General features: G+C 40.9%; 1 protein-coding gene across 1 annotated transcript in view; it reads left to right on the top strand.

The window, feature by feature from the left end:
• LOC146786201 (cytochrome P450 2J4-like) overlaps positions 1–18,693 on the top strand; it is a 78,799-nt gene that overhangs the window by 43,347 nt on the left and 16,759 nt on the right. The window contains exons 5-6 of the mRNA XM_085633171.1: positions 5,598–5,739; positions 9,286–9,473. Coding sequence (XP_085489297.1) covers positions 5,598–5,739; positions 9,286–9,473 — 330 coding nt within the window. The remainder of the gene's footprint in view (positions 1–5,597; positions 5,740–9,285; positions 9,474–18,693) is intronic.

The raw sequence follows: 18,693 nt of genomic DNA, 5'->3' as shown, positions 1-18,693 counted from the left end.
CTGAAGTTATAAAGGTAGCCCCTCCATTTAATATCCAAGTAACATATTCGGGTATGGTAAACTCTATTGACTTTATTCACACAAGTAAACCCCGTTGTGGAAATTTCTGCACACATAGATTAATGCCTGTGTTTAGGTGTAAATCTATGCTTAAATGCAAGTTTTCTCACGCCAGAGATTTACACCTAGTAATAAGAGTACGTGTACACGTGCCATTATATGAGGAAGGGGGACAGGTAAAACTCATAATGAACCATAAAGTTGCTATAAGTAACTTTACAGACATGTTTTAGTCGTAAATTGCCTAAATGTATTTCTACGTAGTGTAGGCAGTGATCTCCCTACACTACGTAGATGTTTGAATTGAAGAGACTCGGTAAAGAGGTATCACCGAAGGAAATGTTACTTCTTAGAAACATATTAGTGCTGGGAGCACATATAGAGAGCCAGGCCTGTGCTGGCCATTCTGCCAGCTGTTCTGCAGACTAGAGGGCTGCTTTCAGAGCTGGGCGACATGCGATGACCCAACCATGAAAATCTCCATAGCTCTATTCTAGTAGCAGCCACAGAATAATCAACTCCTTACATATTTGTTGTTTTTTACATGTAAGAACGTGAATTTTAATTGGGGTGGTTGGTAGTCTTCCACAGGAAATAAAGTCACCAACTTGTTAGGTCTAACACAGGTTTCAGTAATTTAAAACTGAGCTCATTGCCTGATAGCTATGGTACAGAGCAGACAGGCTTAACTTAGAGAAAATGTCTAAAACATTTAGAAGTTCCAAAACAGTTACAGAATCAATAACACAACATAAAAAAAATCCCGCTCCAAATAATAAAAATTAGAGCAAAATCTCATAACTAAAATGAGAAAAAGTCAACAAAAATCCAATAAGGGGAACCAGAGAAATGCTTTTTTAGCAATTCAAGGTATTCGTGCATGGGTTAAGAAATACAACTTCCCACACCCCGGCCATTGTCTGTGCTTTGGGAGCAGTTTTCACCCCTCATTAAGGTCAAGCACTGGCTGGATAGCTGCTGTCAGGCTCATGTAAATTCGCCTCCAGGAGCTCCAGGCAAGTAAATCACTATCTAACGTTAATTTTCCTAAATATTTATAAAAAAAGAACTTTACCATTAGATTGGATTTTCAACAAATATTAAAAATAGTAGTTGAATAGTTTTTCTTGCTGACCCCAAACCTGAGATGGCAGAATTAATCTGTACTTTAGTTTTCTCATAGGACAGCCACTACCTTCCACAGTGAAAATAGCTTTGGGTGGCTTGTCATTGCAGGGACATGGTAACATTACATTTCTACATGTCCCACTTTTAATTACTATGCGCCCTAACTTGTGGTTTACAGGGCCTTACAAAGAGGTGACTTAGTAATAACTAAAACCAAGCCTTTTCCCATGTCAAAGGGATTATGTTGACTGGTCGGGTTGCAGGTGTAAACATTAGCACTCAGGCTGCAAAGGTAGGCCTGAAGTTATGTTTTCCTTGTCACAATAATGGATTTCACAATAAATGCTGCAGTGCTCACGCGATATTTAGCTTTACATGCCATGGGTGTCTTCAGCCACAAAATAAGATGACCTTGCAAAATGGGGCATTTTTCCACAATACCGTGTTGTACAATTTATTTAGTTCTTCATACCCCATTGCAGGGCGCTGAAGAATATTTTCATAAGAGTAGTATACCACATGGCGACCGATTGCATGGTTGGCAGAGCGTTGCATTTTTGTTTTACCCTATATCAGAAGCCTTTCTGTGTCATGCGGAAGTGACCAGACAGGAGCTCTTTTCTTTCTTTTAAAAAATTATTTAAAATCTTTTTTACAATGTTTTGTATATGGGTGTCTCACGTATTTAAAGTAATATGACCATTTTTTACATTCTTTTTATTTATTCATTTAATTTTTACATCGTTTTTTTATTCTCTGCCTCCATTGATTCCTATCTGATTCCCTTATAATACCACCGAAGGCCCATTACGAGTCTGGTGGTCTGACCACTATGAGGTGGGCGGTCATACCACCCTGGGACCACCATTTTGCTGCGGTCAGAGGCCACAATATACGTCCCGCCAAGCATATTACGAGTTTTCTCTCCGCCGGCGGTGTCATGGAGGTTCCTCCTCCATAAACACCTTGGCGGAGAGGAAACAAAGGGGACCCTACAGGGCCCCCTTTGCCTCCTACACATGTGGATACACACAAGAGGTCATTACATGTGTTCCCCTTGTGCGAATGCACACCGGTTCCTGTACAGAATGGACTTTCGAGTTCAGGCCGTGCAGGAAACTTGTTGTGCGGAGCCATTGCAGTGCCTTTTTCAAAGGCACTGTCACCTTTGAAAGAGGCACCACCGAGGGTCCGCCACGCCCCCTGCCCTCCAGACCTCTTTTAAGTCGTAATCTGGCAGTGGGTGCGGGGGCGGGAAGGTGGCGTACTGCCTGCTCCCACACCACTGAAACTCGCAATAGGCCCCTGAATGTCTATGTGAGGTGTGTGACTAGCTCTAAATATTGGCTGTAGAAGAATTTAGCCATTTTCAACTTTGATATTATGGAGTATATGCAGATGTTACTTTAGTGTACTACAACTGAATTACCTTTTTGTAGATGTGTGTTTTGTATTTACTTCTCCCTCCCTATGCTTCGCCTACATTTTCCCTTTCCTCTTCCTATTTTGTGGAAATTATCCCTTTTTTCTTGCTACTCCTCCTTCCCATTTCCACATTTGCGCCAAAAGCACATACCTACATTTGCAGAGTTGTACTAGCTGAGAACTCCGCACATGGAAATAAGGCATGCATAGGTGGAGATTTCCACCTGTACCTATGAGAATTGCACTTAAGAATACAGGTAGAACTGCAGGAGTACTATTTCAGTACTCATAAATGCCTTCTATAATACATTACAGAATATTTGTTAGAATGTTGGTTACAGTCCACTGTTATGTTATATTCAATTTCGAGCAACTAAGAGACGGATTCCCTTTGCACTACTGAAGGGTGTTTTAAAAAACCTCACATCCAACAGAACAATACATATACAGAAAGGAACATTATGATCTCAAAAGCCCTGTATGAGGCAGAAAAGTCTTTCTAACTCTTAAAAGGGATTTTGAGACTCTTTCTGAATCCCAAACTAGAGTTAGGAGTCATGAGAATATGCATCATCATTTTGTGGCCACAAATGCGAGTCACAAACCATTGATCAGTTATTGATCCCTAGGTTGTGGTAGTAACTGATTTGCAAAGAGGAAGCTATCCGCAGTGGAGAGCCCCACTGTGGAAAACATGTCGGGGAGCCTCTGGGGTAGCAGGCAGGGGACCCCTGAGAGAGTACTTGCCCTTTTCATGGACAAATGGCACATTTAAAATAATATTTTTAAGTTTTGGGAATACAAATGCAGGGATGAAAGCCGGATGTCCCTAGCTAGCCTCATCCCAGCCTTTGCAGCCAGTCACAGAGGGTCGCCAATTGCAACCGGACTATTATTTATTAGGTACATTGTTTTGACCCGTGTGATGGGACAACCTGAGGCACAACTATAAAAACAGAGGTTGCATCTCAAATTTCCCACCCATTACCAACCATCAGCATGCAGACTGCACCTCCTGGTTTGCAAATGGGTGTTCTTACACTGGGCATTTAATATATTCAGGGTTCCAGACACACACATGGTTTGTCAGGTAATATGCTTCAGGTTTGCTGATCACTTAACACTTGTACTTTTTTACTTACATTATGTTAAGTCAAAACCATATTGGATGGGAGAAAAAGTGGTCAGACAGCCATTTTAAAAACCATTTTACTGTCTGCCATGCTGCAAAGCATCTGGTCAACAATATGGCCTTAAAGTCCGCTGCCGAGGGTTATGTTGGTTGTTAAAGGCCCTGAACCCAAGTGTCTCTGGCCTATAATGCAGGAGAGAGCCTTTAACAACTGGTATAGCAAGAGGCAGAAGGGCTATAAGACTATTAGACCATTCAATCCACTGAGGGTAGAATGTTCTAAATTAAAAAGGGAGAAACATGGAGACAAACATTGACATGTTGGAGCTCCGGGCTTATACCAGCCGTTATTAGCCCTGAGCCACTCCATTGTCTTCAGTGAAGATCTCAACATTTCAATGTTCTCATATAGACTTAGAGCCTGCCATAGTGGACTCTACTGGCCATAAAAGGCCTTCTCCAACATTAACAAGGGAGCGGGCCTTTAATGGATGGGAGAGCCTGCTTCGGAGGGCTCTACGACTATTAGAACATTCTGCCCCTATAAGACAGAATGTTCTAATTTGAAAATCAAAAGCCTCACATAGCCCGAAGGGGTTGAAATACCCTTGGGCTCCGTGAGGCCTTTGTTAAACATTGGAATGTGGATGATCCAGGCTTCTATCACCCATAAGAAGCCTGGAGCACTACATTGTTTTCAATGGAGCGCTCACCATTCCAGTGTCCTAATAAAATGGCCCAGCTTATGGACAGGCACATAATTAAGTAAAACACCAACATTCAGTCAGCGGCCACACTGTTTTTCATTTAGTGCCCAACCGTTTCTCCTCTGCCATTTTGGTGATCTTTACTTAGGTGTAGTGCAGTGTCTGTGTAATAAGTCACTAAAGTAAATACAGTTCATAATTTATCAGCTTTTGACAGTGAGGAAAAGGGTATCAATGTTTTCCTTAACTAGGTACAATACCCTCAAAGATGCATATTTTATTTACTTAAAGGCCACATTTCGAATTTGGAGGACTAGCCACTATACAGAATGAGTGGCAGAGGCGCCTCCGCCACCCATGCTGTGGTCTGCGTGAGCTGGCATAAGACCAGGTAGCATTTTTTCCACTGAAGTGACTCTCTCCTCCAATGAAAAAACTGCTCCTCAGAAAGACCATTTATCATTGGTCATACTACGGTGAACTGGTGGATAATCGACACTTCAGTTTTTTTCTAAAGACAAGGCCCGAAGCATGGGCCCATCTTGTGGACTTTTTTGTCAAACCGCTATGGTAGCCATAGCGATCGCAGAAACCACAGTGGTGATATTGGCACGGGAGGGGCTCCATAATTAAAGCTGATCCGCCAGTTTTGTTTCCAACAGTGTCAAATGTAGTTTTCCCTTTGATGAAGCCAGCAATGGCTCCACTTTTATGAATGCATGGGATAGACGCTTAGGAGGTCCCACACCTTCCACATGCCCAGCATGGCAGGGACACTTCTGTTATGCGGGTGCATGAAATGTGTCACCAATATGAGTATAAACTGGTCACTTTAATTCCACCATGCTGGACAGGCAAAATTATTGCTGTGAATGCAATATTTCTTAAGAGCCAGTTCCCACAATGAGTCAACTTGAAGAGAAAATACCTCTTGTAACAGCACAAGGCTCCATATGCTGTAGTCCGCCACCTGGTGGTATGGTGAAGTTGGCTCCTCTGCCACATCAATGAATGGCGCGCCAACCATACACCAGGACATTAGGCAGTTTGACGTTTTGCCGCAATGAACATGCTAAAATGCCTGAAATCTTTTTATCCAGCAATATTCATGCTAATCGTTTTAATAATCTTTTTGTCCTCTGCAGAACAAAGGTGAAGGCGACAAAGAATCTATATTTGGTGATGCAAACCTGTTTCAGCTTGTGATCGATTTTTCATTGCCGGCAGTGAGTCCGTTTCCACAGTTCTGGGCTCTCTTGTATATTATAAAATATCTAGACATTCAAGGTGAGGCATTAAAAGAACTCTTGATTTAATTTCCACCAATTTCCTGAAGTGCCTGGCTGCAAATCCTAGGTCATCTGTACCTGGACACTAGAATTGTGAGTGTTTGTAAATTTGGGGTATAAATTACAAAGAGTGTATTGTGACCTACTATTGAAGTACTCTTGTCTTACTCCTGAATTTCACCCATTAATAAGCCAAGAGTTGTAGTAAGCCCTGGGTAAGCCAAGAGTTGTAGTAAGTCATGAGTAAGCCAAGAGTTGCAGTAAACTATAAGTAAGCCAAGAGTTGTAGTAAACCATGAGTAAGCCAAGAGTGGTAGTAAGCTATCGGTAAACCGAGAATTGTAGTAAGCCATGAGTAATCCAAGATTTGAAATAAGCCATAAGTAAGCCAAAAGTTGTAGTAAGCCATGAGTAAGCCAAGAGTGGTAGAAAGCCATAAGTAAGCAAATAGTTTTCACACCTGCTTGTAAGCAAAATCTCCATGTGAAGCATTGTACTGAATTAAATACACTGCACTAACGAGTAAGTAATGTTGCACGATTTAGCAGAATATTTGCATTGATCGACCTGTGCAAAAAAGACAGTGACATTAAATGAAAATTACATTTTGCGCTGGATGAAACCTAAAGTGCAAGCCCATGCACCTTAAAAGAAAATGATAATATTACATTTACAGTTATTTTAGGCTGTCCATTCACCCATCCTGTCCACTACAGTTATAAAAGAATTGTAGGGATCTAGTTCTCTTTGTAACCTAAAGGCAATACATTTTAATCTCACTTGCAAGTTTTCAATAAATGTTCATCACATCCACACGATTCAATGCTTTTTCAAGAATACCACTTCTTCAGGCAAAAGTCATCCCACTTTTTTATCATAATATCCTATAAGTTTATAATCTTGCTAACCAGAAAAATAAATTGAATACTATTAATATTAGCAATACATGTTACTGCTAAATTCCAAACACGGTCAAACATGATCAATGTTTGTAGTCCTCTTCCATTTGTAAATTGCAAAGTATCACCTTCCCAACTTGCCCTACCAAAAGTGCTGTGCACGTTTGCTTCTTTTAGTTCAGGAGACCTACATCAGTCTATTCTTATGACACTTTCTTTGAGTGTGTTTCAACCATAGTTGTCCCCTTTCTTGTTTGGAGTAGTTGCTAACAATACTTGACCTTCTACATGATGTAATGTATAAACTATAGAAAACCTGCCTATTCAAAAGATTCATTCATGCCTTTTAGAGAAATGCTATTTGGTTGACACTTCAAATTTATTTTAGTTGAAGTGATCTTTTCTAATTACTTCTTATTTTCAATGGCCTTGTGGTACCAATTATTTGGAGTCTAATCTAGTCTATTGTGTGTTCATTCTTTCCAAATTGTCTTGCAGCATAGGCCTTACACTAAAAGGCACTGTTGGGCCCAAACTTTGCTTGGGCTGTACCTGCCCTACTCATGGCCAATCTCTTTAAATGCTGTGTTGAGTAACTGATGAATGGAAGGTGAAGTAGGCTGTAATCTGCATATCCTCCTCCAACGGACAAATTCGTCCAACTTCCCGACTGTTTCTTGCTACTTCCCACTGATGTCACCCTTTCTAAGCCCTATCCCGTGCTCATGTAATGCACTCTCTTTTCAAGTGTTACACCAATGACCTTGTAATTTACCTGGTGTAAATTTTCCAGAGACATTGCTTGATTCTTGTCCACTTAGAGACACAGGAGGTCCTTTGGTATGTGCAACACTATTACCTCCAGAAAACCAGTTGGATGGTATCTTATCTGTATTTTGAAGAACAGACCAGATGTGTGCTCACTGAGGAAAACGGATCAGGAAGGCTACTGGAGGAAATTAAATGACTGAAGTTTGGATTGTGCCTCAGTTAATGAGCCTTGGTCTAGGTCAGCAGGTAGAGAAACACAAACAGTTACCATCAACTAGGATGCTTGTTAACCATCTAGCGCATCATCATTTCTCCTACCTCGAAACCAGAGGATACTATAAACGAAGGTACCTGCTATTACTTTTGATCTCATCTTTAGTTCTGCAGCGAGAAGGAATGTTAACTGGCAATTGTCTCATAGCTAAGCTATTACATCCCTTTAATTGTGGCTATTCTTTCGTATGGCTGACTGAACATTTATTACTCGTTCCAGGAAACTTCCTAGATACTGTCTCTGAATCTCTGTTCTGTGGATTGCTTACATTTTGCAATTACAATGCTTCTCAATGTATTTAACTGTTTATGTCCAAAGGGAAATATGGTTGAACAGTCCAGATTGGGTTGCCCAATGGGTATTGCGCATTTTGTGTATCCAAATGATCAGAGCATATTGTGTTCCAATCTAGGTTCATGTAGTGAAGCTGTTATTTAGTGGACTGTACCTTAAAGTACATTTTCTTTTTAGAAGTATAAGCTCTGGCTTGGCATTGATTTATTAGGGGTTCTTGTGTGCTTTGCAAAGGTCAGATATTCTTCCGCACACCATCTGTTGGCGTAGCCCCTAGACTGCTCACTCCCGGATGTTCAAATGTTAAAGGGGTGCACTTGGTTCTCAGTTTTAGTCCAATAGTAAGGTGGCCCCACGACGTTGGCTTTGTCCCTTCGATGATCTTCTTCTTTATGATCATTTGAATGGGCAGCAGTTGTGATAACATGTCTGTGCAGTAGTCCTGTCGCTCATAGCTGATACACACATTGTTAACACAGATGCTTTTCAAATACAGTAGAAAGGGGCATTGCATTGTGTAACCTCCAGCAAGCATAAAGTAGGAAGGGGTTTTACGTTGTGAACTATGTGACATATAAAGTATAAAATAATTTTTCATTGTGAATTCTGTGACAAACACATTAGAAAAGCGATTTACATTGTTTAACACTGTGAGGCGCCCTCTATGCCAGGATTACCAAGCAACTCGCTAGAAGACTACAGACCATCCAGAACTCGGCCGCCAGACTCATCCTCAGCCTCCCACACAGAACTTACATTACACCACACCTCAGGGATCTCCACTGGCTCCTGATACACAAATGTGCTCAATTCAAACTCCTCACACACACACATTTGAGGCACTCCACAACTCAGTCACCACCTACCTGAGTGGTCGCATCTCCTTTCACAAACCATCCAGACACCTCCACTCTGCAGGACTCCTGCTCGCAACCATCTCACGCATACACAGAACAAGATCAGGAGGTCAGGCATTTTTTTTTACATTGCTCATAATGTGTGGAATGACCTCCCATTCTATATCAGAGCCTCCCCCTCTCTTCTAGAATTCTACAAGAAGCTGAAAACCTGGCTTTTCAATTTACCAACCTACTATAGGTAGGACTAGGCGCACACACCTACTCAGCACCAGGATTCCCTCGCGGGTGATTGTGTGCTTTACAGATACATATATCAGAGACATTCTTAGACAGGTCTCTTGTTTGGTTTCGTTTGCCATGTGCAAAATGTGCCATATACTGAGAGTAAATCAACTAAGCATCTGTGTGTCTTTCGGCAACCTCTAACACTAATGGTGTCTTTGCAGCTAAAGTGCAGAAGGAGCTGGATCGTGTACTCCATGACTCCCAGACTATTTGCTATGAGGACAACCAGCAGCTGCCATACACAAAGGCGGTGATACATGAAATCCATAGACACTGCATTCTTGTTCCATTAGGAGTGCCCCACCAGTGCACAGAGTCCACCACAATCCAGGGATTCAACATCCAGAAGGTAAAGATCCTTTGTAGGGCATGAACATCATGTCTCACTGACCGGATTAAAGAAGTAGCATACACTGTTGATTTATTTGGATCAAATCCATAATCGCCACATGCCGTATTATTGCATTAATGTGTCTTTCAACAGAGCTAAGGTTACAGGCAGATCAGTGGAACCACCTATCGAATGTAAAACAATTATTCCTAATAGTCCAGTTATGCAAGAGTGTGAGTTTAAGTGCATCATTGGACACTAAACACAGAGCTACGCTGGCTTGGGCAGTTTATCAATAGCCCAGCCAGGGAGAAGGTCAGGTGACACTGAGAAGCCAGAAGAATGAGATATAGGCACTGGGCTGTATTTGGGACATTCTCACAAGAGTGTAGCTGTCTCTGAAACACATTAGTGTACCCACATCCACGTATCACCAAAGTATATTTGAAATTATATCATTTTATTATAGCTTAGCACTAATTGTTCCACTCTTTCAAAGAACCACAAAATCAATACCAACAGAGACGGAATTTCCCAGTTCAGCCTTACCTTCTGTGAATCACCTCATGATCCCCAACTTCTAAGCCAATTATTTCAACTGAGGTGAGCCAGGGCTACAACTCCCAGCATATATTAAGCTGATTGAAAGGCCAGTATTGGGAGATGAAGTTTCCAAAGAGATGCAGGTAACATGAATTGTGCATTGTTAGGCAATGGAATATAGGTGCCTATCTTTAAAATGCAAAAGTGTTAGAAGGCAAGTTTGTATTCTTTTTTGAAGGGTTCTTTCTGAGTCAATTCAACATCATAGTGGATTCCTTCAAGTATGTTATCTGAAAGGTTCAGTTCCTATATGCTGTGAATCAGTGTAGGGACTAATCCAGGTAAAGGGAAGAAGGTATTGCAGTCAGATGATGACCACCAGACCAGACCCATCAAATTAAACTGTTCCCCCGTTCCTGCCTGCCGAAGAATTGGTTGAGTTACCAGGCTTGTCTTTGCTACTATTGAGTTGTATGTCTTTGCTTCTTTCTACGTATAACTAAATTGCAATAATTAATTGTCTTTCATGTATAGAATTATAGATGGATAACAATAAATTACGAAGTTTTTCACTGCGGGGTTATGGCTGACATCAAATAAACACCAAGAGTGAACTGCAGGTTGTGTATGATGTCACTCAGAACCCCCAGGTGAAAAACATCCCCGTAATTCACCTTTTACCCATTTATAATTTTCGTATGTATGGTCCCCAAAATCATCTGCCCCAGCTTTCAACTGCTACACAGAGGTAGAGGAGTATTGTGGAAGCCGTACATAACATGGCCTCCATCATGTATCCCTGTCCCAAAGGTTAAAAAAAAGCTTACCTGCCATCTTTGACCAACCACCCTTGCTTCCCCTTCCAGGAGCTGTGCTTTCTGCATTCATTCATAGCAGATCAGCAGAGCTACCCTGCCAGTCTCTCAAGGAGGCCTCTCAGCCTACCCTGGAAGGCCCTTATGACATCACAAGAGTGGATAACCAGTTTTGTTATCACCTGTTGCTATGTCACAGCAGTGGGTTATGAGATGCAGATACTGAAATAAACAATAAAGACTCTCTATGAGAGCCATACAAACAAAGCAGTTCATCCCTCAGTTAGGCGTTTTTTTAGGGGATCATTTAGCCTGCGGCCGGCAGTCTGCAGAAGATGGTTAGGTGGCAAAGGTTTCGCTTCTATCAGCCCGAGGCAGACGTCCTATCCTATTGAAAGCTAACCATTGCAATTAATTTAATGTAGTCCATACAGAACAGAAATGAATGCTATGCAGGCTCCATGATTTCCAGGTCCACTTGGCGTTCATTTTTTATTTTCCTCCAACAAACTCTCAAAGCGGGATCTTGTTTTTGAAAGACAAGAAGCACTATCCTTGTAGTGCCGGGTTTTCTCATTATGCATACGGCAATATTTGTTTCCCTGGCCTGGGATGCCCTTGCCTCTCAGGGCAGACAGGAAGGCTAACTATTCATTATCAAGAGCCTGACTTAGATATCGGCGTATGGGTTACCCCGTCACCACGGTGATGGATATCTGTTGCAAGAGGGAAAGCACATAAGGATGTAACTCGGAGAAAGGTACGTTTCTGGAAATCCTTTATTTTCTGATTCACTATACAGGAGCCCAGAGCATGCGCTACTTGTGCCTCAGGGTGTGAGGTGGAACTGACTCAAACGATGCACTGGCCACACCAGGTAAGCTTGTAAATTCAAAAGAACACATTACAAACTGCATTATCAGCATGAGAAAAAACAACTTCAAACAATTACAGTTCTGAGGCAGAACATACCGTACACCGAGCCGCTCTCGAGTGCAAACACAGACTGTCCGTGCACAGACTGGATGACAGACACGAGAGAGTAACTCAGAGAACAGCTTGCACAAGCCACTAAAACAACAATATCCCGTCCATCAAAATATAAATACTACATGATATAATGGGATTTATATTTCGGCAGACGAGATATCCATCACCGTTGTGATGGAGTAACCCGTCCACCAACATCTAAATCAGGCCCTAAGTCTAACCTAAATTGTTAGGCCCTTATTTATGAAGGGCTTGCGCCGTTTTGTGAGGATGTGGCGGTGTAATCAATGCGCTAAACTTACAAAGTGACGCATCTACCTAGAGTTTGTAAAGCCCTGCGCCACATTATACCTGCGTCAGGTATAATGTATGCAGGGTGGGCGTTCTCTCGTAAAAAAGCCACTTAGATGTGGTGCAGTTAAATGTATGAGATTTCACTACGTCACTTCTACAACTTGATAGCATCAAAATCCTTATGCCTGCTTCAATCAGGCGTAAGGATTGACGCAGGCATTTTTACATGGGACTTGCCCATGGGTCATGATACATTTTTTGAGTTGACGTGGGTTCCTAGCTCACTTTGCCTCTGGATTCAAGCTAGCATGGTTTATGAAGGGTGTTACCCAGAAACCGGTCCCAAGATGCTTGTTTCCGGTTTAGGGAAGACCCGGCTTGGCAGTTTGGGCTGGACTGTTCCCATGAGGCACAGGGTCTAGACTGATTTGCATGTAGCTGGTTCTGAACTGAGGTGGCTAAGTGAGCTAAAGAACGATGATGGATTCAACCCAGATCTGGGACTGGGGGTGAGTGTCTGAAAAGTTTCAGCGCTCCGTCCATCATCTCCTTGTGTTTAAATTTTTTGAGTTGTCAGTTTTCTCACCACCTTTCATTAACCCGTTAACCGCAGCGTAAAATCCGCCGCGGTGCAAGCGTTTCCGTGCGCGGGCGGGGCCGTGTCGGCCAACGGACGTGCGCAGCACTACGGAGGTAGTGCTCGCGACGGCCGTTGGCCGACGAACGCAGCGAACAGGTTAACCACAGAGGATTCGCCAGGGATCACTCACAGTTCCTTCCCCCCCTCTCTAAACAAGGTAGTGAAGTAGTGAGCTAGCATGGCAAAATAATCAACAATTTATAGTAGTTTTCCCATTTACCAAGCTCTGGGCCAACCCTTAAGTGCTGTACATAACAGGTGTTGTTATTAGTAATAACAGAGGTACTTGTTTACTGACCTCCAAAATGATTAAGACTGAGCTGGTCTTGCCTTCACTTTATTTTGTGACCTGTAGACGACCACATTTTTTAGCAGTCTGCATTCATCCCCCTCAGCCATCCTCCAGGCCTATAACAAATACTAACCAGATAGCTATAATGAATCCAACGGAAATAATTGTACTGATATTAAGAATTACATATTGACCATTGGCTCCATTTGGCATAATTGACTCAATTTTCTGTGCTGATTCCATCTTGTGCAACAGACTCCATTTTCTGTGCTCGCACGTAGCTGCAAAGTGGGAGGGCATGTTTTTTGCTCTTCACTTGTTTTTCGCTCCTTACCGATCAGAGTGAACTGGAACATGTTATGTGGGATGCGTGCTTGGTACCTTTCAGGGAATGTGCAAAATGTACAGCTCTGTCTCAGAGTCAAAATACAGGAGCCTGGCCAGCTTCTGTTTTGACCTTGACACAGACCAGTACAGCCAGCTCAGTTTTTTCCAACAGAAGGGGGTGAGGTTTCTAGAATCTTCGCCTCACGTTGAGTAAAGGTATTAAAGTTGGAAGCCTTCAGGGGGGCAGGTAGAAGCTCATTATAGAGTAGACGTACTGCTGTGAAACTGACGGAACTTGGGTCCCGATCAAAATTCTTCCTGGGCTGTCGAAGGGCTTCTCCAGCTTGAGTTGGCAAGGATGTTGCATGATCGATCGGTGAGGTGTTCCTTACTTTATGTACATAATTTCTAAGTTTCTTTGCTCTTTGCTACATGTATATATGCTACATTTTATTCTGGTCTTGCACTTAAGTTACTTGATATTTGGGAGTCTGCATTCACTGATATATTTTGCCTTCCTTTATAAAATATTGAATTAATAAACGTGTGTGTCACTTTTAAATGCACCTATATTTGTCTTCTTGCCTCGCCTTAAGAAAGTGCTGGGTTTTGTTTTATCGCCTCGTCTTTTGGGAGTGCTGTTTAACGTGTGTTGTTTAAAGGTGCAGTAGTGCATTTGCCTCCTCTTGGGAGTGCAGGGTCCAGGTGTGTCCTATTGTGTCAAAATTACAAGCACTACATCTTAGCGTCACTTGGCAGGATTCGAAAAGAAAATTAAAAGGGGAAAGAAAAATGTTTTTTAGTAAACCGAAGGCAGATTTCCAGGTACCAATTGAAATACCTGGATGGGAGGTAGTCCCATATGGTATCCTTGCCCATGAGAGGGCTCATTGCGCTGGTCTGAGTGAGAATTGGAATGTGTTTTTCGCTGACGCTGAGCCAGCACAAGTGTTTGCAAAAAGTGCCTGTCGAGAAAGGAAAAGAGTTTGGCGCATTAGGGTGAAGAGGCTGGATCCTCTTATGTACTTATCGTAAAATGCATGAAAAATGTGTTCAGCTGCAGCACGAACATGAAAAAATAGAGAAATAGTTTGTTGAAGCCAAAAATACCTCTATGATGTTAACCTGTCAGAATAAGTTATTACAAGATATGTTGGAAACTTACCAGAATGTGGGAGAAAAGGCTGTGGTTTGTATCGCGCAATACAAGTACAAGAAAAAAGAGGGGAAGGGTTAACAAGAGAAAAGTACGTTTAGCTATTGCAAAGGTAGGAATTGACTGGGACCCTGAAGCGTGGGATGGAAATATTTGGGATTCTTCAGAGTTTTCAGACTCTGAAGGAGAGTGTGATCAAGCTGGCAGCCAGGGTGAGTCGGAAGAACGCAAAGTGGTTCAGGCGCAGCCCATATATCGTCGGATAATACAGGGTGGTCCAAATTATCCACAGGGGGTTGTGATGGATTGTATGGAGGATTTTACTCAGCAGGAGATCAATGACATCTCAGACAGATTCCGACAAAGACCCTAAAAATCTCTGCTTACATGGATGGTGCGGTTGTTTGATATGGGTGCCTCTGTGGTAATGTTAGATCGTGGAGATGCAGTGAAATTTTGTACACTCAGTACTGATTCTATAGTGCAGGAGCAGTTTAGGAATTATAGTGACAATATTCAAATCAGCCTGTTGCAATTGGCAGTGGTTGGATGTAGTCATAAATACCCAACAGAGTCAGACTGGCCAGTGAATGATAAACCTTGGTATACACTGAGAGATGCTATACAGAGGCTTAAGGAGGAGGTGATGAAAACTGCTATTTTCTTGGATAATGCACAAAAGTTGATGGATGGGCTGTTGAATGCGTCTGTGTGAAATATAATAATCTGTTTGGCTCCCCCAGCTTACAAACAAGCGATGATGACTTTGCTAATTAATCAGACTGGTAATACTTTGGCGCAGGTGGTTGAGGCAGTCCGTGAGTTGGGAGAGCTGGGGGACTGGATAAAGACTGAAAGAGCTTCCAGGTCTGAGACACATACAGACAATAACAGGCTGTCTAGAAGAGACATGTTTTTGGCTTTGTTGAAGGATGGAGTGGAGAAAGAGAAGATAGATGGAATGAATGTGTGACAGAATATCGACGGACAGAAAATCGACCTACAAAAATATCGACACAGAAATATAGAAGTCAAAAATATCGAAGTCCAATCTACATAAAGTTAAGTACAAAAATATCGAGAGAAAAAATATCGTTGTAAAAAATATCGATGTTAAAAATATCAGTTTTTTAAATGTTTTAATAATAACGTAAAATTAAGTAAATAATACATATAATTAAAAGAAATATAGTTACAAATATTAAAACATATTTAAAAATAATAACCAATACATATCATGTTAAAATGAATTAAACATATACATATAAATTAATATATATACTTACTCCACATAGTGCAACATTAGGGAAAGCATTGGATAGCATATGGGGTAAAAATTACTATTCCCACTCCAGAGAGTGCAACAGTAGGGAAAGCGCTGGATAGCGTAGGGGTAAAAATTACTATTTCCACTCCAGTGAGTGCAACAGTAGGGAAAGCGTTGGATAGCGTAGGGGTAAAAATTACTATTCCCACTCCAGAGAGTGCAACAGTAGGGAAAGCGCTGGATAGCATAGGGGTAAAAATTACTATTCCCACTCCAGTGAATGCAACAGTAGCAAAAGCGCTGGATAGCGTAGGGATAAAAATTACTATTCCCACTCCAGTGAGTGCAACAGTAGGGAAAGCGCTGGATAGCGTAGGGGTAAAAATTACTATTCTCACTCCAGAGAGTGCAACAGTAGGGAAAGCGCTGGAAAGCGTAGGGGTAAAAATCACTATTCCCACTCCAGTGAGTGCAACAGTAGGGAAAGTGCTGGATAGCGTAGGGGTAAAAATTACTATTGCCACTCCAGAAAGTGCAACAGTAGGGAAAGCGTTGGATAGCGTAGGGGTAAAAATTACTATTCCCACTCCAGAGAGTGCAACAGTAGGGAAAGCGCTGGATAGCATAGGGGTAAAAATTACTATTCCCACTCCAGTGAATGCAACAGTAGCGAAAGCGCTGGATAGCGTAGGGATAAAAATTACTATTCCCACTCCAGTGAGTGCAACAGTAGGGAAAGCGCTGGATAGCGTAGGGATAAAAATTACTATTCCCACTCCAGTGAGTGCAACAGTAGGGAAAGCGCTGGATAGCGTAGGGGTAAAAATTACTATTCCCACTCCAGAGTGCTACAGTAGGGAAAGCGCTGGATAGCGTAGGGGTAAAAATTACTATTCCCACTCCAGTGAGTGCAACAGTAGGGAAAGCGTTGGATAGCGTAGGGGTAAAAATTACTATTCCCACTCCAGTGTGTGCAACAGTAGAGGAAAGTGTTGGATCGCGTAGGGGTAAAAATGACTATTCCCACTCCAGAGAGTGCAACAGTCGAGAAAGCGTTGGATAGCGTAGGGGTAAAAATTACTATTCCCACTCCAGTGAGTGCAACAGTAGGGAAAGCGTTGGATAGCGTAGGGGTAAAAATTACTATTCCCACTCCAGTGTGTGCAACAGTAGGGGAAAGTGTTGGATTGCGTAGGTGTAAAAATTACTATTCCCACTCCAGAGAGTGCAACAGTCGAGAAAGCGTTGGATAGCGTAGGGGTAAAAATTACTATTCCCACTCCAGAGAGTGCAACAGTAGGGAAAGCGCTGGATAGCGTAGGGGTCAACATTACTATTCCCACTCCAGTGAGTGCAACAGTAGGGAAAGCGTTGGACAACGTAGATGTTAAAAATAACATAATTATAAATGAAATAAATATTTTAATTAAATAATGATTTATTAATAAATTTAGAAGTACAAATATATCAAAAATAATAATTACTTTAATAATATTAAATACTTCCCACCCTATTCCCAAATTAACACACAACACACTCCACATAAAATTTCACACAATTAAATTAATTTTCAATTAATCAATTAATAAAAATGTATTTGCAATTAATAATAATTAAAAAAATATGTAATAAAAGTTATTCACCAATGAATAATTAATTGACAAATACATTAATTATCGATACCAATAAATAATATTTAATACGAATTAATAACAAATTAATAATTTATTAACAGAATAAATACATATCAATACCAATAAATAATATTTAATAAGAATTAATAACAAATTAATAATTAACAAAAAGAATAATCATCAATACTCAATTTTTCTTAATCAATTACTTAATTACAAATAATTTACTTCCCACCCTATTCCCTTATATACCCTCAACCCACTCCAATAATAAATTAATACAAATAAAATAATTATCAATTAATAATAATTAATTACCAATTAATTAACAATAAATTAATTATTTGTAACAATAATTAAAACATATAACTACTTAATTAAAATTAAATTACTTCCCACCCTATTCTCCTATAAACCCACAACCCGCTACAGTACTAAAACGCAAAATTTCCTTTAAAAAAAAATTACTAATTTCAAAAATATGTATACATATATTTTAAAAAACAGTACAATACTTAACAAAAAATATAGAACACATACATATAAAATTCATACTAAAATACGTAACACTCATATAAATATCGATATTATTAAGATCGATAATTTAACTATCGATATTACTAACATTGATATTTGCAACATTGATATTTCTTACCTTAACTTCAATATTCTGGTTGTATATATTCTTGATTTCGATATTTTGGCCCTAGGATATTTAAAACTCAATATAACTCTGCTTCGATATTTAAAAATCGATATTTTGACTGTCCACAAGATGGTATAGAGACTAAAAGTCTGTGGGAGATGTATCGGAAAAGAGGTTTGGATAAAAGGAAGGAAGTAGGAGAGTAAATAAACAAAATAAAATGTGAAGAATGCCAGAGGTGGATGAGAAGGAAAAGGAGGGTGAGAGAGCTGCCCATTTGAGTACGAAGGAAGGGAGAGATTCAGAAAGTGAATGGCTCAGTGAGAACCGAAGGGAGGAAGAATTCCTCCCTCGGGGATATGACAGGTTGTACCAGGATTTGACCTGGGCAAAGGTTGACAGATTTAAAGCAGGAAATAGGTGAAGCTCCGGTACAGAGATGGGCTTGCAAAGACAATAGACCTTATGTTGACATAGAAATTCATTGGAAACATCATTATGTTCAGAAGGGCCGAGCCCTAGTAGACACCGGAACAGAGGCCACTTTGATATATGGAAATCCAAAAAGTTTAAAGGACAGTATTTCACAATCACAGGCTTAGGCGGAAAAGAGACACCAGCAGTGCAAACAAAG

The sequence above is a fragment of the Triturus cristatus genome, chromosome 11 (assembly GCF_964204655.1).
Source record: "Triturus cristatus chromosome 11, aTriCri1.1, whole genome shotgun sequence".
In the NCBI taxonomy this organism is placed as follows: domain Eukaryota; kingdom Metazoa; phylum Chordata; class Amphibia; order Caudata; family Salamandridae; genus Triturus; species Triturus cristatus.
Note: the sequence above shows the minus strand (reverse complement) of the source record. Positions and strands in the feature narration are given on the sequence as shown.